The 24,977-nt window shown below is 36.0% G+C and overlaps 9 protein-coding genes across 9 annotated transcripts; 5 read left to right on the top strand and 4 right to left on the bottom strand.

Annotated features, from left to right (window-relative positions):
- Positions 1 to 781: 781 nt before the first annotated feature.
- On the bottom strand, positions 782 to 1,922 carry EV154DRAFT_571107 (uncharacterized protein; the record flags this gene model as incomplete). The annotated part of the gene is made up of 4 exons (XM_051606235.1): positions 782 to 974; positions 1,080 to 1,417; positions 1,474 to 1,601; positions 1,673 to 1,922. 4 exons carry the CDS (start codon positions 1,920 to 1,922, stop codon positions 782 to 784), a joined length of 909 nt encoding a protein of 302 aa, XP_051450966.1.
- Positions 1,923 to 3,396: 1,474 nt separating this feature from the next.
- Positions 3,397 to 3,933, top strand: EV154DRAFT_487961 (uncharacterized protein; the record flags this gene model as incomplete). Its single annotated transcript, XM_051599046.1, has 1 exon — positions 3,397 to 3,933. The coding sequence occupies one exon, from the start codon at positions 3,397 to 3,399 to the stop codon at positions 3,931 to 3,933; it is 537 nt and encodes a 178-aa protein (XP_051450965.1).
- A 1,723-nt stretch (positions 3,934 to 5,656) lies between these two features.
- Positions 5,657 to 7,676, top strand: EV154DRAFT_453393 (uncharacterized protein; the record flags this gene model as incomplete). The annotated part of the gene is made up of 5 exons (XM_051597287.1): positions 5,657 to 5,718; positions 5,788 to 5,954; positions 6,034 to 6,132; positions 6,218 to 6,400; positions 6,493 to 7,676. Coding segments are annotated over exons 1-5 (1,671 nt in total), but the record flags the coding sequence as incomplete, so codon positions are not given.
- A 210-nt stretch (positions 7,677 to 7,886) lies between these two features.
- On the top strand, positions 7,887 to 10,572 carry EV154DRAFT_453391 (GC-rich sequence DNA-binding factor-like protein-domain-containing protein). The gene is made up of 2 exons (XM_051597286.1): positions 7,887 to 9,484; positions 9,635 to 10,572. The coding sequence occupies exons 1-2, from the start codon at positions 8,055 to 8,057 to the stop codon at positions 10,347 to 10,349; spliced, it is 2,145 nt and encodes a 714-aa protein (XP_051450963.1). The 5' UTR covers positions 7,887 to 8,054; the 3' UTR covers positions 10,350 to 10,572.
- A 150-nt stretch (positions 10,573 to 10,722) lies between these two features.
- On the top strand, positions 10,723 to 11,725 carry EV154DRAFT_530651 (Alpha/beta knot methyltransferase). The gene is made up of 3 exons (XM_051603769.1): positions 10,723 to 11,063; positions 11,134 to 11,386; positions 11,470 to 11,725. Exons 1-3 carry the CDS (start codon positions 10,761 to 10,763, stop codon positions 11,691 to 11,693), a joined length of 780 nt encoding a protein of 259 aa, XP_051450962.1. The 5' UTR covers positions 10,723 to 10,760; the 3' UTR covers positions 11,694 to 11,725.
- On the bottom strand, positions 11,718 to 15,678 carry EV154DRAFT_453384 (uncharacterized protein). Its single transcript, XM_051597285.1, has 6 exons — positions 15,563 to 15,678; positions 15,303 to 15,470; positions 14,696 to 15,230; positions 13,581 to 14,593; positions 12,920 to 13,493; positions 11,718 to 12,721 (listed from the first exon to the last, which is right to left on the bottom strand). The coding sequence occupies exons 1-6, from the start codon at positions 15,589 to 15,591 to the stop codon at positions 11,750 to 11,752; spliced, it is 3,291 nt and encodes a 1,096-aa protein (XP_051450961.1). The 5' UTR covers positions 15,592 to 15,678; the 3' UTR covers positions 11,718 to 11,749.
- Position 15,679: 1 nt separating this feature from the next.
- Positions 15,680 to 16,934, bottom strand: EV154DRAFT_530646 (ubiquitin-conjugating enzyme/RWD-like protein). The gene is made up of 8 exons (XM_051603768.1): positions 16,874 to 16,934; positions 16,666 to 16,727; positions 16,530 to 16,567; positions 16,413 to 16,452; positions 16,286 to 16,343; positions 16,181 to 16,215; positions 15,982 to 16,125; positions 15,680 to 15,910 (listed from the first exon to the last, which is right to left on the bottom strand). Exons 1-8 carry the CDS (start codon positions 16,920 to 16,922, stop codon positions 15,833 to 15,835), a joined length of 504 nt encoding a protein of 167 aa, XP_051450960.1. The 5' UTR covers positions 16,923 to 16,934; the 3' UTR covers positions 15,680 to 15,832.
- A 1,780-nt stretch (positions 16,935 to 18,714) lies between these two features.
- EV154DRAFT_556732 (uncharacterized protein) lies at positions 18,715 to 22,680 on the top strand. Its single transcript, XM_051605373.1, has 9 exons — positions 18,715 to 18,812; positions 18,861 to 18,927; positions 19,016 to 19,778; positions 19,860 to 20,352; positions 20,427 to 20,508; positions 20,584 to 20,661; positions 20,720 to 21,641; positions 21,696 to 22,317; positions 22,384 to 22,680. Exons 1-9 carry the CDS (start codon positions 18,764 to 18,766, stop codon positions 22,668 to 22,670), a joined length of 3,363 nt encoding a protein of 1,120 aa, XP_051450959.1. The 5' UTR covers positions 18,715 to 18,763; the 3' UTR covers positions 22,671 to 22,680.
- A 977-nt stretch (positions 22,681 to 23,657) lies between these two features.
- Positions 23,658 to 24,685, bottom strand: EV154DRAFT_431944 (uncharacterized protein; the record flags this gene model as incomplete). Its single annotated transcript, XM_051596644.1, has 2 exons — positions 23,658 to 24,346; positions 24,424 to 24,685. 2 exons carry the CDS (start codon positions 24,683 to 24,685, stop codon positions 23,658 to 23,660), a joined length of 951 nt encoding a protein of 316 aa, XP_051450958.1.
- Between the last annotated feature and the right edge of the window lie 292 nt (positions 24,686 to 24,977).

The raw sequence follows: 24,977 nt of genomic DNA, 5'->3' as shown, positions 1-24,977 counted from the left end.
TTGGAGTAATTAGGGAATAAGGCATGCCGTTTGAGCTAAAGGGGTTATCGGTATTGCTTTTTGAAGAAAAATTAGTTAGACAAGTAGAGGAATCAGAATTAATTTTATGGAAAATATATTTTTATTGAAAAAAGTATTATTGTAATTTATTTCTAATTCGTCATTATCATGAATGATAAAGTCATCTAAACTACTAAGAATCGCTTAAAACTCGTTTTCATCCTCTAAGTAAATTTTTTGTTCATCTTGTACATATTCTTGATTATTTCTGAAATAGGAAGAAGAGCTTAAAAAAGACGTTGGTTGATTAAGTTTGAAGTGAGCACCGAATCGATTAATAGGTTTTGATTGGACCTTTGTTAACGTATTGTTATTAAGAGAAAGAGAAATGAACAATCAAGGGTTCGTAAAAGAATCAATGATTATTTATAAAATGTGTCATTAAATTAACAAGAAGCTTTGATCAAGACTGTTTTAAGTATGAAATGGTACATCAAAAGAGAGAGTTGTTTTACTATACATGGTCTCAATTACATTATGATGGTTCCGGTTAAGGATGTTTCTTAACGAATTTTAATAAAAGTAAGTGATTTTTTTTGACGGTGTTAAGTGTGTACTGTTTCTGATTTTGAAAAATAATAGAAGCTGGTGTTCACACAAGGTCAGAAATATATAGAATGGTTCACTAGATAAGGATGGTTTCTTATATATTTATACAAAAGAGAGAAAGTAGATATAGAAGAGTTTTTATTGAGATTGTTTAAAGTACGTAAATTACTATCTATAATGAGTTAAATCTTTTTCTTACAGCATCTCTGGAGGAGGAGCCGGAAGAAGAGCCTGAAGAAGAGACAGAAGCGGAGAAGGAAGATGAGGAACCAACCGAAGAAGATGAGGAAACCTTAGAACTAGCGAACTTGGTTTGAACTTCCTTCAGAGTGTTCTCTAAGGGACCGAGTGATTGCTGTTGATGGCTTTGGCCACACGGTTAAAGTTGCTATAAAACTCATAGAACTGGACTTCGCTGTATGTGGCGTACTTGCTAGTGGAAGTTGAATTACCGAAATTTTGCTCCTTACATGTACTGCACCAAAACGTTCTTGGACCTTGTCTTGAAATTCCTTGGTAGGGAGCGACGAGAGAAAGCAAATGGTGAAGAAGAAAGTGTCATTTGAACTTTGGCGTCGTGAACGCAAGCATCAAAACGATCCATATATTGGGCCAGCTGCTCAGTGGTATACATGCGCATGCTGTGCAACATGAAATTGATCTTGATGAGACCAAGACAATCGACAGGATCGAATCTACATTCTAAAGTGGCCTTGGCTTCAGTCCAGGTCTTAGGCTTGTTTCTTGACGAGGACTTGAAATTTTGAATGAACCAAGAGTTGTAAGAGTTGTTGTTTTCGAAGCTGGCCTCGAGATGAAAAAGCCAGTGGAGTTCGATGTTCACACCATAGTTCAGATAGGCACGTTCAAACTTCCTGATAAAAGTTCGAAAGGAATGGATGAGTAATGTGATCTGGGAAAGAAACATCGAAGACAGGAATATCCTTTGGCAGGAATATCAAAATGATCCTTCTTTCCTTTTCCAGATTGAGCTGTATTAAAGGAGAGAACTTGAGCTCAATTTGCCAAAACATTAAAAGAGGTGTCATAAAAGGAAGCATACAATGAATTGGAGAAAAGCAGAGCATCTTTGTAGTAATTGAGATCATTTGCAATAGCACAATAAGACGATATTCACGGAGCTCGAATTCAGGAATGGTAGTTGTAGTAGCTAGCATAACAGCAGATTCTCGCTCACAGAGGGCTTTGTAACTTGAGATACAGATCATCACATTGCCAACATTCTCATCAAATGCATTACGCGTAAAAAATGACCCATATTCAGAAGGTACATGAGCATCGACTGGAGTCATAGTTACAAGAGCAATCAAAAAGGATTTCCAAAATTTTACTTTAACCATGGGATCTGACTGACCTGAAACCAATGGGGATCAGACTTGGGAAAGTTACCAGGGATAGGAAAATAATAGAGGAAATAAGTCTAAGAGAAGAATGGGGAGCTAGAAACAGAGTTGTCAAGATTGAGAGAATTCAATCTTTTTTTTTTTAAAAAAAAAAAATGCGATTGGTATAAATACCACAACCACTCTTTTCAGAACATATAACAGTAATACAAGTCACTGAACCTGACAAACAGAAAAATATAAATAAAAGGATTGTTTTCATATTCGAATTGAACTTATTTTGCCTTTACAGACATCGGATATTGTAGTAATAACTGAAATAAAAAAGAGAAATAAAATGAAAGTTATGAAGGATTATAGAGTCTTATGTCTTTACTTGAATTATAACTATTCCATTTTATGTCCCTTTTTTATCTCAATTATCACTGTAATATTCGATGTCTGTAAGACAATAATTTTTAAACAAGTAAAGAAAATAAAAATTCCTTTGTTAAATGCTTGCATATATATATGTTTATAAAGTCGGAGATTATTGTATTATAAATGTTCCGGCATTTTCAATAGAGTGGTTGTTACTATGGTGAGAGACAGCCATGCAATACTCAGTATACGTTTATGTTTCTATCATTGATGAACTCAGGCCTTACATGAATTAGCACACCCCACTTCTGGATGGAATCGTTTTAAAAGGAGACCATTCTTTTAACGTATGCACACATCAGAATTCATATCCAAACAACACAAGCCAGCAATTAACTTTTTTTTTAAATTATCAAGCATATGGCAAAATCAATGGGGTGTCAACTTTTTCATGTCTGTATACCCTCTTAAATGAATATGAAAAATTCATCTTCAAGTACTTGCGTCCACAAAATCATTGGAACACTTGGCTCCTTCGAGTTATAGTAAGTATGGCCAATTTAAAGTGACCTGGTGCTACACATTGTTACTGGCTTGTTTTAGTGTAAAAGCGGTAACGTGAAATGAAGATATAAGAGGGAAATGCTACGACGAATCAGTTATCTGTGTCTTCGAAGGAGTATAGTAAGATACAACTGTTAAGACTATTCAGTGCTGATTTATAAGAAGGGCTTTCGTACAATTATAGTAGTTATATATATTTATAATGAAACCAGGCTTATATGAATAAGACTAAATCAGATTATAGTAAAGAACAAACTAAAGATTTTTATTAAATAATTTTATGGTCCTTTTATAAGAAAAGGACCAAAAAGCAGTAAAAAAAATAAGACATCTGAGGTCAAAAAGGACCAACAGAAGAAGAAAATGGTGGTCACCCACTAGATTGTCTGTGCACGCTTTGATTAATTTATCTTGATTTTGCATCACTTGATAAAAAAATAAAAAAAAGGTTGCTAATCACGTCTCTCCCTTTTTTTTCCCTCCTCATAATTCATACACAATGATTCAACAGAAACAGGGCAAAGTTACTGTGAATATTATTTACCCTTGCTACATTTGTGCTGAAGAGTTTACTACGGCTAATACAGTCATTCAACACGTCAGGAAAGCTCACGGTTACATACTGGTAGCACGACACCCGGGTCATCGTCGTCCTGCCGATGGGTTTTATATGTACGCGAATAGAAGAGACGAAATATGGCAGGTACAGCATTGTGGTTGCCCCTCTTGCTGGTATCATACACCCAAGATCAACGGTGTGGAACAGCTCATGAAACATATCATGGAGGTACATAAACCAGAACGCATAGAAGGATTTATCGATCCTGATAGGGAAGAGAATGAACTGATGGACAGTAGTGAAGAAGAGGAAGAAGCACCCGTAAAAGGAGAGGAGGTGGAGTCAGAGGCCAAGATCAAAATCAGCGAGGAAGAGGAAGCACAGTTGTTGGTGATGCAAGCCATTAAGCAAAGACTGGATGATATCAATGGCTTGTTCAAGACAGTCCTTCATGATGATAACTCACACGATAAATAAATTTGGGAGGGGGGGGGGGAGCTCACACACAAAAAATATGTATATTTTTTTTTGTGTTTGCTATACTACTAAAGGCAATAAACATCATCATTCACGTATTTTTAATATAATTATTTTTATTTCAGTAAGGTAAATCACTATTATTATTTAGTTATACAATGTATAAGAACGTTGAAGGCCGTTTAAAAGGTAAGCTTAACATTAGCATGCCTTTTGTGTTCGTTAGTCTGATTATCAAATGCAATAATCTGTTTTGTCTTTACCGGCGCTCGCTGCAAATACGCTATCATCCAATTTTGTCAGCACAAGCGTTTTATCATTTTAATAAACTATTTCTTTTTTGGCATTTTTGAGCTCTCCCCACAAATATTCTGTTTTGTCTATTTGTTTATTTGTGTAATCCTTTTTTTGCATGTGTAACAACATGATAGAATATTTCCTATAAATAAGCCCAGTTTTATCTTGACTAAAATCTGGTTTTCTAATAACTTGTAGACTCCTTTGTGTTTCCCTCAACTTTTATAATTTTTGTTTATCTTAAGTCTTTACTTATCATATAAAATTTAAATCAAAGTTCATATTTCACACTCGACTTGAATCTCTTCATTATCAAACTGTACATAAGATACTGTTTATAATAACATAATTGTTTTCCTTTTAATCTTGGCAATTACTTTATATTCATACTGCTTACGCCCTCTTAAAATCATTGCTGATTATCTTTTTAATCTTAAACTTTAAATTATAAGATTTCTTAAGTTCACTACTTCTAGTCTGGTGCGCACTTTCATACATACTTTATTATTAACATTATTGTTAATAACCTACATCTGCCTTATCGTTAAGAACTATTATTAGTGCCTTAACAGCTTTTAAAAATGCAAGAACTTTTCTATACAGACACTGCTCTTGGTGATCGATTTTTTCTTTTTTTGGAATCAGTGATACCTTCTTTGCTCAAAGATGTTATTCACATAAAACCAACTTTGACAGAACAAGTCGATTCGAATGGCTCGCCCAAAAGTTACCCTATATTTCTACTACATCAGTTTTATCTTGACTAAAACCTTGATTTTTATTTATATAATTTATAATTAGTTTCTCAGCATTTTTCATTTATTTTGTTTATAGTCTAACATTTGATATCTCCCGCGCACGACCGAAAGTTTTTTTTTTTTTGTAGAACTAAACACTGATAAAAAAATGTAAGCATCTATCTGTCAATCGCATTATGACGACTATAGCATTGATAAAATATACATGTTCATATTTATCAAGATATGCACTTATCTTTTTTCAAAAAAAACAAGCGATAAGATAGATATGCACGTTTTGTTGTGGTCAGCATACAAGTTTTATTTTTGTAAAAAAAAACAGTAATTTTCTATAATGGTTGTACATGGAATAAAAGCATAAAAAAAAAAAAAAACTAAGAGCACTCTGATTTTTTCTTTTAGACAAAAATTTTTTGAGTAAATCATCCACATATCAAATAGACTGTGCTTTTTTCATTATGTATACTTGAAATCGAGCCATGAATCAAGGTTTTAAAAAAAGAAAGGGCTCAGTTGCTTGTCAGCCCGGAGATTCAAGTTTTTTTGCGGGCTTACAAATCAGTATGGGGGGGGGGGAAGGGCATTTTTTACGTGAGCACTGTGCAACACAAGTTCTCTTTTTGTCATCTCATAAATTCTTCTTTTTTCTTTTTTCTTTTTTTTTCTTTATAAACATAACCTTATAAAAACATGTCTTGGTGGGGTCAAAGTCCTTTTGATGAAGTTGTTGGTAAGAAGTCGATTCCCACTTTTTTTTTTGTTAACAAGCTCTGAAAACTCACCCGTCTTGTTATAAAAGAAAAAGCAACTTCTGAATTATTACCTGGAGGTCAAGAAGACCTTGTCTTAAATTTAGATATTAGCGACCAAATCCGTAGCAAAAAAATCAATGCCAAGGATGCCATGCATTCATTCAAACGTCGCTTAGCACACAAAAACCCCAATGTTCAATTAGCCACACTTTCTGTAAGTTTATCTTATGAGGGGGTGCCAAGCACTTTTTTTTTTTTTAGAAAAAAAAAAAACTCATATGTTATCCCCTTAGCTTGTAGACACTTGTGTTAAAAACGGTGGTGATATATTTGTTAGAGAAATTGCATCGAGAGAGTTCATGGATGAGCTCGTTTCCATCTTGAAGTCACCTGTAAGCAAAAAAAAAAAAAAAAAACCTAACTCCATTTGTTTTTTCATTTCAAGTCCAACTTATACACACACACATGTAATTTTAGAATGGATGCAATCCTGATGTAAAGAACAAACTCACTTCGGTTATTCAAACATGGGGTTTAGCCAGTAAAAACAAGCCCGTTATTAGTTACATGTACGATACCTATAGTCTACTCAAAGCCGAAGGAATCCCATTTCCTCCTGTCAATGAAAATATCGATGGTATCTTGTTAGAAACTTCAGCTGTAAGAGCATACTTTTTTTTTTGTTTTAAAAAAAAAATGATCACGTCATGGAACGTAAACATCTAACTCTCTCCCTTTTTTCTGTAAAAAAGGCTCCTGAATGGTCTGATTCAGATGTATGTGATAGATGTCGTACAGCCTTCACTTTAACCAACCGAAAACATCATTGTCGTAAATGTGGAGGTACATTTTGTAATATATGTTCAGCAAAGACTGTACCTTTACCTCAACTGGGCATTCATGAACCGGTACGAGTATGTGATGGTTGTTACATCAAGTTAAAATTGGAAAAAGTATCAGGTACCACTCCTCCTGTCCCCCTTCCCAAAACTACGACATCTACTACCACCGCCACCGCCGCCAGCAGTAACTCAGTTGCTACTTCTGCTGCCGCAGGGTCTGGAGAAGAATTTGACGATGATATCAAAAAAGCAATCGAACTTTCATTAAAGGAAGCGGAGCAACAAAAAACCGGGTATAGTAATGGTTATGTGGCACCTCAACCCAAGACAGTTGCCCCCATCCCTGCTGCTGCTGCTGCGGCTACGGTGGAAGAGGATGATGCGGATTTAGCTGCAGCCATTGAAGCTTCTTTACGAGACATTGAAATATCCAAACATGGAGATCATGCCCGACCTCCCATTGCTTCTGCTGCTGTCAACAAGAATGAATTAACACCTGTTGAAATGGAAAATATCTTGTTATTCTCGACATTGATGGATCGTGTCTATGCTTCGGGTGGGGATATCTCCAATGATAGACAGATCAATCAATTGTACACACAAATCGGTTCTTTGCAACCTAAATTAGTTGCTAACTTGGATGAAATTATTCGTAAACGTAACACATTTATTGAAATGCATGAGAAATTGAATATGGCAGTGAAAGCCTATGATCGTCTCTTGGAAGAAAGAATCTCGAGTGTAAATAGTAGTGCTTATATACCTGAACAACAGTATCAACAACAACCCTTGTATCATCAACCTCAACATACCATGTATCCACCTCCCCCTACTGCTGTTGGTGGTACCGTTCATACGAATCCCACTGGCAGTAGTGGTGGAGATCATTACTATCAGACAAGTGCTCCACCTCAAGATCCTTATTACCCTCCTCCCAATGACCCTTATTATGCTGCTAATAATCAAGATATGAGCCATTACTACTCGGCTCCACCTCATTACCAACAACCTCCACAAGAACAACAACAACAATATCAACACCAACCACAACAACAGCAGCAACATCAACAACAACAACAACAACAACAACAACAGAAACCACCTGTGGATGATGCTCCTTTAATTGACTTGTAATAAAGAAAAACCATGCTTATGTGTGATATCATTCCGCACTAGTCAGAAAAAAAAAAAAGTTCCTTCTATATGTAAACTGTCTTCTTTTTTTGAACAAAATAATGCGAAACAAAAAAGAGTTTCATTTTGGGGACAGTCACGTCCCGCACTAGGTTTTTTTTATTTTTTTTATTTTCCCCCATAAAACCGCAGTTGGGAGAGAGAGAGAGGGGGAGGTGTTTTGTTCTTTTTATTCAGTGTTTATTTATTCTATTTTAGGCCTTTTACATTCGCCTACAAAAGCAGCCCCTTTCCTCCAAAAAAAAAAAACAGCATAAAGTACAACACACGAAAAAAAGATGGGTAGACGTAAGGATTACATGGACGATGGGGATGACTCTTCTGATGAGGAGTCAGGTCGAATCAACTTTGATATTACAGAAGACGACCTTGAAGCGGAAATGGCAGGGTTTGCAGGACTTGGACAACGTAAACGACATCACCGAAATGACGACGAGAGTAGTGACGAGGACGATAGGCCACAAAGAGGAGGACTTGGTATGAGTGGATTAGGACCTTCTTTTCAACCCGCTACACCACAAAAGAAAGAAACTCCCACCACACCTATACCAAGTGAAGAAACCCAACCCAAATCACGTCTTAAAAAACCTGTCACCAGTGCAGCGGCGGCACCCCCACCAGGGCCTGGATTTGGTAAATTTAATGCTCACTCGAAAGGATTTGGTCAAAAGATGTTGGAAAAGATGGGTTGGAAAGGTAAAGGTTTAGGAGCAGATGGTGCAGGTATTGTCAATCCTGTTGAGACCAAACTTCGTCCTGCTCGTATGGGTCTTAGTTTTAGGGGTTTTGATGAACGAACTGAACAAGCCAAATACGAAGACAAATTACGTAAAGGTGAAATTTCATCGGAAGAAGAAGTGGAGGAGACACCCAAACGACGCAATGCATGGAAAAAGACCAAAGAACCGGGCATGACGACATCATTGCACAATCGAAAATCCAGGAAGCCCAAGACAGTCTATAAGACTGCAGCAGAAATTATTGCAGATACCGAAAAAGATGGGATACCCTCCACCCAAGAGCATCCACAACAACAACAGAAAATCATTGATATGACAGGTCCCACGATTCGAGAAATATCCATGGCAGATATCAAGAGAACAGATTCACCCACTTTGATGGAAGTCACGACACGATTACCGGAATTAAGGCATAACTTACGTCTCATCGTTGATCTCGCTCGACATGATCTCGAAAACCTTTCACGCGAGAAAAAATCCACTGCCTTTCGTATGCAATCCATGCAAGATGAATTATCCACCATCAAACAATTTTTGGATAAGGAACAAGGTCAATTAAGACGATTGGAAGAGTTAAAGGAAATCGCGCGTCAATTAGAGAAATCAAGCCAAGTGGGGTTAGCCACGGGCGCCTTTCAAAAGGGTGATATCACAGCTTTATTCGGTGAACAATTCGATCTCTTGGAACGCGATTTTTCAACAGATATTAAAGAATTGGAGATTGATACACTGGTGATCTCGGTTTGGGCTCCCGTTTGGAAATACAGTAGTATGACATGGCAGGTTTTACAAGACCCCACTTGGGGTTTACACGATGTCAAGCGTTGGAAACGATTATTAACTACCAACGAAACTGAAGAAACTGCCTCTTGGTCATCAAGGTCCAAGACTCAAGTGAAACTCGTTTGTACCCCATTTGAGACCATGATGAACACAATCTGGCTTTCCAAAGTGCGAAGTGCGATAAAGTAAGTTTTTTTTTTGCGTGTATGTATATGTATGTGTGTGTGTCTGTGTGTGTGTGTGTCTGTGTGTGTGTGTGTCTGTGTGTGTGTGAGTGTGTGTGTGTGTGAAAGAGAGAAAGAACGACTCGACTTAACAATATATATTTGCGATAGTAACGGCTGGGATATCTATGAACCCGACCCAATGATTCAACTGATGGAAGAATGGGAGCCAGTTTTACCTCGATTTATATACGAAAACATCATTCAACAACTCATCTTACCCAAGATTCATCGAGCCGTAACGGACTGGAACCCACGTACGGACCCTGTCATGATCCATACCTGGGTTCATCCCTGGTTCCCCACATTACGTGCATGGCGACTATCCGAACTCTTTACGACCATCCGACACAAACTCTCTGTTGTTTTACGACAATGGCACCCATCGGATGAATCTGCACTTCATATTATATCACCCTGGAAAGATGTATGGACACCGGATCAATTTGAAGGATTTGTGCTGAAATCGATTCTACCCAAATTGACGTTGGTCCTGCGAAACGAATTTGAGGTGAACCCACGAGATCAACAACACATGGAAGTCATGATGTGGTGCTTGGCATGGAAGGATTTGATATCCGAGACGGTGTTTGGACAATTATTGCAGCATGAATTCTTTACAAAATGGCATGCTGTGTTAGATCAATGGCTTCATTTGGATATCGAACAAGTGAATTATGATGAAATTAGTCAGTGGTATCGATGGTGGAGACAGTTTTTTGATTCGTATGGTTTTGATACGAATAAGATTGTGATGCAAGAATTTAGAAAGGCTTTGGAAATGATGAATAAGGCTATTGGAGGTGGTGATGAAAGTTTATATTAAATTAAAAAAAAAAGTTTTCATTGGGGGAAGAAGGATTTTATCCATCCCCCCGTGTTTAAAACACACAGGGAATGACAATTTTTTCTATTTTCTTTTGTATATAAAAACGTCATCTATAGGACGCCCAATTGTAGCACGTATTATTGAGACAGGTGTTTATATAAGAAAGAAAGAAAAAATAGTATGTTCTTACTCAAACGAAAAAAATATAAAACTGCATGATGGCATAATCACATCAAAATGAGGGCGGTAGCACGTTTTTATGCAGGAAAAAAACAAAAAACAAAAATCGACTGCTTTTTTTGAAGTGGCTTATAAAAGTGTCAATGGATTTTTTTTAAAAAAAAAAAAAAAAGTTAGCACAAAAAGAGTTTTTTTTTTTTTTTTTAATTATATATATATACAAACACAATGTCTGCTGAAAAACGTCCACAAGAAGCCATTGAATCAGAACCTAAACGTATTCGAGTGGGTACAACTCGTGATGTGGATGTATTTATGGTACCACAAGCACCCAAAGTACCTAAAACCACCATTGAAAAGGAAAACGCACAACGTTTAATTGTGATTTTGGAACAAGCGACTTTGGAAACTTTAAAGATTGGTAAAAACAAGGAAGGACATTACCAATTACTCAATGTGGATGATCATTTACATATTCTTAAAAAGAATAATCGTGAGACCTATGAAGCTCGTCCTGATATTACCCATCAGGTAAGAAAGATAGTGAAGTGGAATAGCCAGAATAGACTCAAACGGTTTTTTTTCTCTTTTCTGTATTTAGTGCCTCTTAACTCTTTTAGATAGTCCTTTAAATAAGGCTGGTCGCTTACAGGTGTACATTCATACCCACAAGAACGTGCTGATTGAAGTCAACCCTCATATCCGTATTCCCAGAACGTTTAAACGTTTCGCTGGTTTAATGGTTCAATTACTTCATAAATTAAGTATTCGTGCTGTCAATGGTAACGAGAAATTATTGCGTATCATTGAAAATCCCGTAGAGAAATATTTGCCCAGTAACAGTTACAAGATTGGTAAAAATTGAAAAAAAAAAGAAAAATTCATGCAAAAATATTTAACAACAATTTTTTTTTTTTTTTTTTTTAAAAAAAAACAGCTTTGTCTTGGGATGCACCAACTGTTCGATTATCTGAATATATGCCTACGATCCCCAAGGATAGAAATATTGTGGTAGCTGTTGGTTCTATGGCTCATGGTAACGATGACTTTGCCGATTCCTATGTGGATGAAAAGATCAGTATATCCGATTACTCTTTATCTGCATCCGTTGCTTGTGGAAAGATCACTTGTGCTGTGGAGGATATGTGGGGAATTTTGTAAATAAATGTATTAGAATAATTAGAAAAAAAAAAGTGTGTGTGTATCATATTTATTATTTATTGGAGTAAGGATAAAGCTTGTTGTTCTGCACGGACTTTCTCTTGAGGATCATGCCAATACTTATCCAACCAATGAGATGATGTGGATGATGGTATGAAAGTACTGGGTTTAGCACATTGACGAACAAAGGCATCTTCCGTACCAATAATATAAAACATGTGATAAGTATCACGACAAATCTTGTATTGCATACCCGATCGAACCTGAATCTCTTCCTTTCTTCTCTTTTCTAACATTAAATTTCTCTTTAAAAACCTTGGGGTCAGTAACGCTTGATTGATACCCTTTGTTTCATTAGCCCAATCAATATAATTAGATACATATTCATCATATCCACCACATCCTTCCTCGCTTTGTGTCGTCGTATGATGATGATGGTTGTTGTCTAGTAATCGAATACCCAGTGATCGACTTTTCAATTTAAATGTGATATGGTATGTATTTTCCCCCCCTTCAATTAAGCCTGCCACACGGGTTCGATAGGTAGTCAGATCCCCTTGATCCACTGTCTCTGCCTTATGTTCGTTTGTAAACAAATCAAATAATTCTTGAGATTGTGTATCTGCAATAATGATGTGTAAATGGCGCACCAGAGACAACACCAACTTGTCAATGGTGAACATGATGTAAGCATCTGTACCAAAAATATAACGAACACATTCTTCAAATGTCTGTTGTTCAATATCTCCTTCAAATAGCTTATCAATCAAGGCCAAGAGTAAATGATAATAACCTCGTTTGGTATCCATTTTGAGTGCTTTAAATCGACGTGGTGTGATACCCAATTCTTGTGCTTCCTGTGATGCCTTTTTCGATTTCTCGGGATGCTTTCGAAATTCGTTGTCTAACGCCTTCATCTTACAAAGTCGATCATACAACATTTGATACAATCGAAAGAAGCAATAAAACCCATTGTCACCAAAAAAGTTGTATGTCTTTTGATTCTCCTCTGGTTCAACTGAAACTTCCTTTTTATTTTCAATCAAGGAAGCCACAGTAGCAATCTTGGGTGAGGATGAGGATGGTGTCGACTTCTTCTTTATTGATTCTTGTACACTATCAGATCGCTTTGGTTTATTCACACGACGATTGTTGTTACGCTGTTGATTATATCCTCTTCTTCCTCTTTGACGACGACGACGACGACGACGGTGAGGTCCTACGACTTCTTCATCATCCTCTTCTTCATCATCCTCTTCCTCTTCATCACTTTCCTCTTCTTCTTCTTGTGGATTTCTAGAGACGGATTCTTCATGATCTTCATCTTCCCCTTCATCTTCATCTTCTTCATCCTCATCGTCATCATCTTCGTCCTCGTCATCTTCGTCTTCATCGTCAGAGGAAGAATGACCACGTACTTTTTTATTCATATTACGTGTCAAGACATCTTTTAATAAACCATCCTCATCAGTTTGTAATTGACCTCGTCTGGGTCTTCTACTTGTTCTCGTGGTCTTTTTAGGTGTATCTACGGAATCCACCGATTGTATTGATTTATCATCTTCATCCCCTTCCACGACCTCTTCCATGATGATGATGTCACCTGTGGTTTCAATGGTGGAAGGCTGTACATCCTCAACATCAAAGAACATGGGAATCATGGTATTCATAAACATACGCATGGATTCACAATCCTCTAAATTATACACGGGTTGTCTCTCCAAAAAGAAATAAACCAGTCTCGAGACATCCTTAAAAACGGCCAAATCCTTCAACTCAAAATGAAATTGTTGTTGTGCTCTTGTGCTTGCAGTCGTCGTCGTCGTTGTCGTTGTGTCGTTGTCGTCAAACGGATAATCCATCATCACCGTATCCAAATGATCGGACGCTCTTTTTCTTTCTGCTTCGGATACCAAGGCACGTGTCGTCATGGCTTTGCGATCGGTCATTTTAAAAGTAATACCCTGATAATCCAATGATTTCCAATAATTCTTGGCTTCTACTTCACGCCAAATCTTGTTCCATTCACGTTGAGCTCGTTTCCATTCATCGTCCTTTTGCTTTAGTCTTTTTAGAACGATGGGTACCGTCTGTGCTGGGTTTTGATGTAAAAGACGAATGATCTCCAATCCCTTTTCGGTACCATAAATTTTTTTAAGGATACGTTGATAGATGGTACGTGAGGGGCTACCCAAACTGGGGGAAAGACGAAAATTTGATTTTTCCTCCGTTGTCATGATACTGATCTTTTTGGCGATCGGTTCCAGTAATGCAATGGTATTTAAATTGGCTTCAATGTTTAAATCATAATCGTACCTTTCTTCTTCAACGCGATGTAAGGCTTCCTCGTATTGGTTCTTCTTGGCGGCTACAAACCCTGTATCTTCACTGGCCCATGTAGGATGAGATAGGTACGTGTCATTTAATACGTCCCAACATAATGCATCTCGACCTGAACATGTTCGATTTTGCCATTCTTTGGGTGTATGACGATAACTAGGTCCACAAGCATCCTGTCCGCTATTCGCTAATAAAGTGTTGGTGGTGATTTGTTGTTGTTGTGGGTGTGCATTGGAGGAGGAGGATGTAAGTGGCACATTTTCAATCATCTCATCGGACCCATCATAGCCTACTAATGTCTTGAACCAGTCAAATAACTCTTTACTTCCACCAATAAAACTCTCGACACGACTGACGAGAATATTTTGGTCCACAATTTGTTGACTGAATAAATTGAGAACCTTGAGAAAGGCATTGTAAGTAGCCTTGTTTCCAATGTAGGTCTTGACCTTTTCAAAGAATTCGGCTTCTTCAGCGGAAAAGGTAGGTCGTGAGAGATCGTCCGCGTGAGTTCTGACATTGGAAGTTTGAAGATCTGTTTTGTGGTGATGCTTTGTTCTCTGTTGGGTGAGGGAGTTTTAGACAATGTTTTTCTTCTTCTTTTTCTCTTTCTCTCTCTCTTTTTTTTTAATAAAAAAAAATTAGGTGTAAAGTAAGTTTACCTTGGAGATACTAAGGGTGGGTATACCCAGACGCTTCTTTCTTCCTTTAGGTTCTGGTAAAAACTGTTTAAATTCATCGAGGAGCTCTTCTGAACCATTGAATAAAGCTTGAACTTGGGTATACACCTCACCAATTGGTTTCTGGTCCTTTTGATAGGTCTGTAAAATCTCTAGAAACTTTTTGTATGTGTCAGGTTGACTGGAGAAACGGTTCTTGATCTTATTGACGTAGGTGATGGCATGGTTGAATTCCACGGGTGCCTTCTCCTTTTTCTTCTTTTGTTGCTGTTGCTGTTGCTGCTCTATATTATTAGCATCGTCTTCCTCCGGTCGCTTCAACAAGTCGAGGTTTCCACTATCGTTGATACAGGTGGTACCTGAAGGTGTGGTTACTTTTATAATATTTCGGGATTGTTCATCCACGCTACACTCGATACGGTAACCTGGAGGTAAAAAAGTATTGAAGCCCGAAATTAAAGCTGGGTGACCTCGAAATAAAGTGGAGACACGTTCAATGACACCTGGTGTATCAATCCTAATGTTCAAATAGGTAAGTCTTTCTTTTTTTTTTTGCTTAACATGTTCTAATGCCATGGTCTCTCCTTACATTTGACTTTTGAAATCCTTCATTATATCCAAAAACTGATTATAAACTTGTGTCTGCGAAGAGAATTTCGCTTTGACTTTGTCAAGATACGACAGTGCATCTTTAACATTTAATGGTCGGTATTCTTCCACTTTGACTGTATTGTTGTATTCAGATGCATAACTATCCCTGTTTTAGATGAGAAAAAAAAAATAAAACTTTTTTTTTTAAAAACATAGTGTCTCTAAACATTCTCTCTTTTTGTTTTCTTTCTTTTGTACCTAGTTTCTTCAGGATTATCGGCTACCATATATGCTTCTTTTTTTTTATACAAAATAAAAATAAACAGATAATGAAGAGAGGGGGTAAAAGAGTGATACTTTTTTTAAAAAAAACGCGTACAGGAAAAAAAATAAAAAAATCGAGGATAAATATAACGGAGTTTGATATATTTTTATATGACAATTAGGTAGGTGCGTGCGTTTTTTTTTTTTTTTTTTTTTTGCATGGCGTGACGTTTGAGTTTTTATTGTTATTAAAGGAGGAAATTTTTACATCATTTCAGCAGATTGTCTCACTAAACGAAACACCTTCTTTTTAAATTGAGGATAATTATCACGGTATTCTTTCTAGAAAAAAAAAAAAAGTCAAATGTGTTTAAGAACCGTAGTGATGTACAAAATAGAAAATCAATACTTACAGCGGCTTCTATATTGGCAGGTGATTCATCATTGGGACTAGATAACATGGATATAACAGATAATAAAATGGTCTCTACGGTGTGTACAGGAGACCAACGTTCACTGGCCTGTTCATAACCATATTTATCATCTCCAGGGGGATGCTTTTAGAGATGATGAGTTGCTTGTGATATATTAAAAAAACTATAAAACACTTACAAGAATTGAAATACACACTGTACCATCTGGGTACACTAAAAAAAAAAAGAAAAGTCAGCAAAAATTAATTTTTTTTTTTTGGTGCCTGAATTTTTTTTTTGTTACCGTTGGGGTGATACATTTCAGTCTCAAAAATCATGGTTGGTGGTTCTATAGGATACGACTTTTTTTTTTTTTTTTTTTTTTTTCAGTAACAAATACACTTCATGTTGATTATCAATGTTTTTTATACTTTTGGAAATGATAAATGTGCTTTAAAGAAACCACCCTCACTATAAAAAACACGTTGTCAAAATTAAGGTTTGCTTTTTTTTTTTTTGCTTTATAAGCTGTAACCTGTCAAACTTACTATAATGTGTCTTGAGATCCAATAACAAGAATCTCCCACTATTCAACGTAATAATAATAATAAAAAAATAGCTGAGCAAAACAAATGATAAGGTGGGTTTTTCTTTTTTTTTTAAAAAGAAAAAATATTTTAATACCTCATAAATATCATCCTCTACAAGACCTGCTGAAAACCCTTCTACAGGATTCTTTTGGAGATCTAGATTTAAAAACCAAGTATTAGATTACAAATAAACAACAGGATTTACTTTTTTTAATTCTATAATTAGAACAAAAAAAAAGGTCCTTCTCAATGAGACACTCAAAAACTCATTTATAACCACCCAACCAACAAGAAATGCTTGCCTTTTAACTGCCTCGAAAGTAAAAGTGCACTTGGCTCGCTTTGGTTCATGTTCGATTATTTAAACACAGGAAGAGAAAAAAAAAGAATAAAAAAAAAAAAAAAAGGACACACACACTCAGATGACACACACCCGCCCCGCCCCGGACCAGATCAGTCCGGCACTCCTTAAAAGTTCAGACAATTTGGGCTTACTCGCATATGCTATGTGTATTCGGCTACATACTGGTTGCATTTATTCAAAAAACCACTAAAAGCGAGCTACACTACCTCTAGCGCACCTTTTTTTTTTTAAAAAAAACATACCTGTACACTTTTATTGGCTTGAATCAACTTCGACCTTAGCTGATCGAGCTCACCTTCACACAGTTCACCAAAAAACCTTCAAGCTAATCCGAGCTAACCCAAACTCCTGGAGGTGAGCTGATTAGTTTAAATCAGCTTTGATTAGCTTTAATTAATCTGGATTATCTTGGATTAACCTGAATTAGCTTTGATTAAGCTTGATTAGCTTGAAGCCCCCAAGTCAAGCTTGCGAGCTAGTCAGGATGAGCTCACGAAGATGAACTGGTGGTACACTGATTAACTTGGATTAGCTTCAATCAACCTGGATTAGCTTAGATATAAAAAGAAAAGCTCAGGTCATTCATGATCTGCAAAGTTCCAAATCACTGTCCTATATCATGTTTTTTACAGACATACGATCGTAAATATCATACATCACGGCCTCTTTTTTGTTAACTATTTATACTTTTAATTGTAAAGTTTACCTTGTATATATTGAGACTGACAGCATTGCTCCTAAACCCATTGGAAAAAGAGCTTTTAAATGAAAATATAAAAGTCAATAAGTCTCAGTAGCAATCTATGCCCTTTTTCCCATTTTTTTTTTTTTAATGACCTGGAATAAAAATGTGAATAACCCGAGCACACATGGCCAGAAAATTGCGATTGTGAATGTAGGTTTGTATTACTTGACATTGAATTAAGAAGATATGTAACACACTTATAAGAATTTTAAACTTTTGTCTTGAACGAAAAAGTTTTTCATCTTGGAGAAGCTACCTAAGACTGCCAACTGTAGCACAAATCACAATTGAATTTAAACAATTAGAAATCAAGTGGAATATCCTGTTTTGAATCACCTGTACAAAACATGAATGATAGAAAGAAGATTGATGTTGTTTCAGGGATTTTTAGGAATGTTTATCGTAAAATGCTTAGTGGATTATTTAGGAGATGTGATGATAATGTTGCCGGAGTGAAGGAGGCGAAAAAAACGAAGGATGTTGTGGAATAAATCTTAAAAATGTTAGATCCCATACCCAAAGAGGAAGTTATAGTGCGTCTCTAATCATAAATATATTTGGAAGTAGGACAATATGCTGCAAATGATGTCTTGACACTTTAAAAGAACAGGATGATAATTTATGGTAAGAGGAAAAGTATTGAGCGAAGTAATTAACTACAACTGAGGGAAAGTATTACGCAGATTCCCAGTGGATACAAGGATTTTTGGTAAGATTTATCTCGTCTGTCAATAATATTTTGCCACAAATAAAGTGGTAGTTAAAGAAAAAAACATTATGCAAACGATGCCTTTCTTTTTATCTGTTGTTCATTTATGTTTCTTCTTCCAATAATTGGGGATTTTATCGTTTTGTTCCTTTAATTGATTAAATTGCCGCTGGCAAAGACATGTCTTTCGCTTCAATGTGTAGTTAAGAAGTCTTAGTAAGGTTAAATGGATAATTTATCCTGTATCGAGTTCATGGTTACATGAAGTTCTTGTGTCACAAAATAAACTGGCCAAGTGAAACACCGTTTTCTCGTAAAGCTTCTTCATAATTTTGCTTTCGCCGCTTACAACATCCTGTGATAGAAGAAAGAAAATGGAAGAACTCTATGACTATTCTCAACATAAATATTGTCTTATTATGGGTAAGCGACATATTTTTTTTATTTCACGACGTTGCTTACCTCGTATAGATTTGGAATATGACACCATTGTGTCTAGCATTAGTGTCCTTAATAGATCTTCACATCTGCTTGAAAGGTTAGTTCAACAGTAAAACAACAGAATATGCTTTTTTTTTTTGTTGACAGAGATTGGTTTTTTGGTTATTTTTTTTTAAAAAAAAAAGAATTCACAAAACAAACAGTACCTCAATTTTATATCAAACTAACACCGGAACCGTTATTGCTAAAAGTCGCTTGGTTACTGAAAACCGGGGTTTAAAAAGACACCGAAAAGGGGTTATTCATATACGTAACATTTTTGACAAGCTTGCTACCAATGATTCAAAATTTGAGCAACTATCTATCCATCCCACGGCGAAAAATGCGGGTCTTTTTCAGGGAGCCATCACGGTGTTACAAACCATACTACAGGAATGGCAGCAAGAGTTGAATGCTACAAATATGGATTTTTATTACGCATTTATAATCCCTGCAAATTGGGAGTATAAGATAAGAAAAGAATTGATCCAGCCTCTATTTGTAAAAGCTGGTTGTATGCATGAAAATAATGGCCAAGGAAGATTGTTGTTTTTTTCAAAGTTAGAGTCATTATTTGAAAGTATGCAGATATATTCCGGTGCCGATGATCTTTTGAAAATAAAGCATGGAAAGCAATACATTTTATGTACACTAAATGACCGAAGAACATACTCCTTGGATATATACTTGATATCAGCTCAATATCCTGCTTTCACATCAGCAACAGGAAGAAAATGGGTCCCACAAATATTGAAACAAGGTTCTATTGAAATATCTTATGGATTAGAAAGACACCGATCGTCATTGATAACATGTTTGGAAAAGCATTGTAATACTACTTTATCATCAGAATTGATCGGCACACTGCTGGAACTTTTCAATAAAGGATTGAAAAATTGGGAACGTATAGTAAGAGTTAGGGGAGGGGGGGGGGGAGGGCAAATGAAATTGGAAAGAAAAAATTGTTTTTAACCAGTTTTTATGTACTAGTTTTATCCACCGTTAAATAGATATCTATCCCGCCAGCCGTTTAAATATTTAAAAGATGATAAATTCGACAGGTTTAAAAAAGAGGAAATCCGTGCTATTCGATTGCTCACTTTAAAAGATATACTTGATGCTTCGTCTATTTCTGCCGAAAAGGTCTTTAAAAGCGAAATGCGTAAATTTCTTGAGGGCACGAGCAATATCAAAACCAAGTCGATGCTCATCTTTCACACAATAGAAGATAACAGCAATGTTAATTCAGTACAGTTTCCCGCGTTAATTGAAAAGTGGTCGAAAAGTTTCAGCGAAGAGCAACACAAATCGTTCGAAACAATCAAGGCACTTGAATACAATTCGCAAGACGTTGCCAATATGCAGCTTGTAACAAACCAAATGAAAGAATTTAGTATGCGCAGAAACCCAGTTATACTACCTATGGAGAATGCAACTGAACAATCCAAAAATTGTTTAAAGCCTATTAGTTTCGTCAATATCGGTAAAACTGACTCCCATTTTAATTATTTTACTGCGTATATTGACCTATATTTTTTTTTTAAAAAACTAAAACAGATATATCACCAACACAAATCAAGACTATTTTTACATACCTAGACAAAGATAGACAAATTAAGCAGACGCAAAATATTGAATGGTAACAATGATAGATGGTAAAATTTATTATTTATAGCCAAATATGAACTAAATTTTGTTGCATTGCATAATATAGCAATATGCAACCATTGACTAGTTTTATCACGACGCAATCACATTTATATCACAGACCAATACTCCATATAACAAATAGGTAAAACTAGTTCAAGAAGTCACTTTTTCAATTGACAATTCTAATTGTGGCGTTTTAGAATGAAGTTACTTTTAGAAAAGACTTTTGACGACTATCTTAAATTATACTCAACTTACAACATACAGAGTATGATAATAACGGACACGACAACGAATTTATTTGATCGACTTTTCCGAAAAAAGCAAATGAAACTTACTTTGGGTAACATTGACAGGATAAAAACAAGTCAAAATAGTCAAAAGGAAATAAGAAAATTATTTGTTTCATCCAATCCAAACCTATTTAAGCAACTTACGAAAAACCTTGACATGGACGATTTTTTTGCATCGAAGGATAAATTTCGTGATGCGAAGAGCGAGTCATTCACTACCTGTCATCCAGGTTACATCTACTTTTTTATGATCACCTATCTGCACTGTCTCAACAAGCGGTTGAGTGAAAAATTAGCAAATAAATTAGGGAGAAAATGGCGAGGCAATCATCTTTGGTATGGCGTCTCGATTGATAAGAATCTCTTGGATACTGTTTTCGGCTCCAAAAAAAATTTGGAAAAGTTGTTTTATGCCGGCGGTATACTTCAACAAGATGACACGCTTCGAAAATTAAAAACATGTACTCGTGGAGAAGAAATTCTACCAGCTATTCAACAAAGGCTATTAGGTTTGAATTTTAGGTTGAAATCATGCTTTGTTGTTGCGCAAATATTTTCAAACCACATTCAGCTCAGTTTGCACCAAACTGTGAAACTATCTTCAACCGGAGACGATGCAGCTTCGATTATTATTCAGGATGAAGTGCTACATATCGAGGATGTATATGATACACTTTGTAAAAATGTCATGAAGAGCATACAAGCCAATAATTGCCAAGTTAAATATTGCTCCGCGCACAGGAATAAGCAAGATAAACGATATAATTTTGAAACATTTGAAACATATAGCAATATATATCCAAATTTAAAACCATGCCTTGTTAAATTGGTAGGCTGATATGCAACTGACGTCAAAGTTTATTAACCACTTTTTTTTTATCAGTTGGAACAAAACAGGGTAAATTTGGACATGAATTCTAAAATACAGATGAACATGAACAGCAAATGTGCTTGCAATATCACCATTTTTCTTCGTGACATTATTGAAGTATGTCTTGTGCCAGTGGTAGAAATCATGGCAACAGATATAGTGGCTTCTTTAACAAACAAGATGTTATTTGGAAACTATGTACCGAATTATATTTTTGTGTTTGGAGATCCGTTTAATCTGACTTATGGTTCCAAGATCCACACCGTATACACCATGATAATGCAAAAGGCGATGGATGATGGCATACACTTGAAAGAAAAAGATACAAAGGCATATATATTAAGAGATTCTATTTTCCAATTACTGGAGCTGTTTGTGCAGAGAAAAAAGCCATACTTGTTAGAAAGGTTTGTCACTGGAACGTTATGCCAAGTCTCAAGCGAAACATTTGCGGTACGCCTTGAATCATTTTTGTCAATCAAGTCTGATCGATTCGTTCGAATAAACAGTAAAGGGGTTGTAAAAAATATCATAGAAGGAGATGGTAGCTATCTCGTATTTATTCAAAAAGGGAAGCCAATTTCAAAAAAGGGTTTAATCATTAAAACCACTGGATATCGTGATCCGGCAAGAGGTTAGTTGATTATCATCATCATAATTCTTCTTTTGTTCTAACTAATAAAACACACCTCCATTTTAGAATCGGACCCAAGATTAAAAGTTCTTCAATTAGGTACTTCAATAGGTACTGTTCCGGAGAAATATACTTTGCTGTTCTCAGGCACCACTGATTCAAGTTATTATATAAGCTGCAAGAATGATACGGGTATTTTGGTCAAAACTTTGGTGTTAGAATGTGAACAGATGAGCAATAGTATATCTATCAAATTATCAAAAGGGTGTCTAATCAGTGTTGATGACTATATTTATTCTCCTTACTACAGTTATCTAAATATTATTGAACCATTGACACTCGCCTATATTTAGTATATCACGGCTTTAATAAAATCCTATTTCATATCCACAACTCATTCGAGTCATCGTTTATTAGCGTGAACTTTCTGTTTTTTTTAAAAAAAAACTCTTTTCAACCTTGATGTAATTGCCTTCACTTCATGTAACTAGTAGTTAGTAATAATGAAAATATTTTTGGGATTAATAACAAGGTGATTAGCATTATACTCTTAATGGTGTCGCTTATATGTGTCTGCTTGTGATTTATTTTTTGATTTATCCCTGTTGATGTCTGGTCCAAAAACCGTATCAATTGTTTGAAGATATCCTGAATTCTGGTTGCGAAACACTGGATAAGTCTAAAAACCACAAGATGCAACAAGGTGTATGTATTTTACAATCACCTTTGTTTTTATGTACCTTACTGCCCAAATGGTCAACAGATTTTATGTGTTACAATAAGCTTCAATTCAAGAATCCTCAAATTAAAAAGATTATTTTTTATAAAGAGCTACAGGTCTCAAATGAGTACAAGATCGAGAAATAAAATAATGCAAAGCCCAACAAAATCATACATGTGGGTTTTCAACTACAAAAAAAAAAAAAAAGTTTAGATATAAATTGCATCTTATTTTCTATCAGGAAGATTTATCAACAAAATGTTATGGTTGGCTAAAAATCATAAGACGGCTAGAGTCATTACTTTACAAAGTCTCTGTATGTGCATAACTACAATGAAAAAAAAAGAAGAAGCAAGATGCTCCTCTGGTAAACTCTTTTGCCTTTAAGAGTCATATATATATCATTATAATAGCCGCATTGAAGACACATTTAGTGAAGGATCTTCAAAGGGGAATAGAAAATCGACAATATGCTGCTTACGTGATTAGCAGCTACTGGATGTTTGTTTTTCCCCTGTTCTGGTATCCCCATTACTATCGCTTTAAAGATATGACAATAATAATAATGATAATAGAAAAAATTAAGTCGATGTTAGAAGAAAAGAAAAAAAAAACTTTTTTATAGTAACGGATCAACTACGTTATTATTCTTCGTTTGAGATTTTTTCGATATCCGTAACAACACCAAGATAAATACAATATATAATAAAATAAACGAACCATTTGCAATCATAACCGCATCCCCTTTATCGTTGACCACCTCCTCTATGGTGGTAGTATTAGCTAACGTCGATCCATTATTACTTATAAGGGCATAAAAATCAGGCCTGGTAAATTCATCTCGCGCGCGTGGTATCCAGCTGGGTATATACGGTGGTCCCTGTGTGATATAATTCCATTTTCCAGCGTCCGTACATGAATCATCCACGCGAAAGACATCTTTATTCGGCTCATGGTAGGACTCTCCATCCTGTTTGGCTTTCCACCATGGTATCATACCACGGCATATGGAGCAGTAACTGGATGTTTTGGTATATTCTATGGTGTCACTCCAATTACTGATAAAGGCTGGATCTAATCTTTCTTTGGCTGGGATATTGATTGCGTCGCGACGAAAGGACAAGTATTCCAAGTAGGCTGTGTCATTTCGATCCAGATAGTTGATATAGTCTGCTAAATCTCGGGGATCAGGATAGGCGTCCATATGAATGATGGATCTGTCTGAAGGAACATAACCTTCATAAGAAGGAGGTCCATCTACAATGGGTACAGCAGACATAGATATCGTATCTGACAATTTCTCCGTCACTGTTTTGGTAATACCATTAGAATATATAGAAAAAAAAAAAAAAGGGCGCCAAGGGAAATTTGGGAAGTTTGGTTACCGTAATTATCGCAGTTGGAATTTTCTGCAGCCAAGTAAAATTTATATTCTGCCAATAATTCCATTCTGGATTTATCCACTGGGAAATCCTTATTGTTCAAACAACCACCGTAACTGTCAATGTTGACGTATTCTCTTAACTTGGCAATATAGGCTTCTCTCCCATTGACAGCTCTACAATTCCTAGCGATCCATAAAATTGGAGCGCCCTTTTTCTTTGTGCTGATGAAATCTTTTGGCAACGGTCTGTTCACGACATCCATGACGCTGGGCGAGAAATAAGAAAATAAAAAGCTGGATTTAAAATTATACGAAGCGAGGTAATCAAAGTCCTTCATCAATGGTTCATCAGCTCTAAAAGGTGATGAAAAGGGTGCTTCCATCGATTCCAAAATCCAGGGCTGGTTTTCGACGTCTATACAAGCCCCACAACAAAATAAGTATACATGTGTGTGTGACTATGAAGGGGAATTGCACAAGAAAAAAAAAAAAAACTTACGTGGTGGTAAATCATTTAATACAGTGTCAGGGGCATGCAGAATTAAGCCTGCTGCT

This window comes from Mucor mucedo, assembly GCF_025094135.1.
Source record: "Mucor mucedo strain NRRL 3635 chromosome Unknown EV154scaffold_213, whole genome shotgun sequence".
NCBI lineage: Eukaryota > Fungi > Mucoromycota > Mucoromycetes > Mucorales > Mucoraceae > Mucor > Mucor mucedo.
Note: the sequence above shows the minus strand (reverse complement) of the source record. Positions and strands in the feature narration are given on the sequence as shown.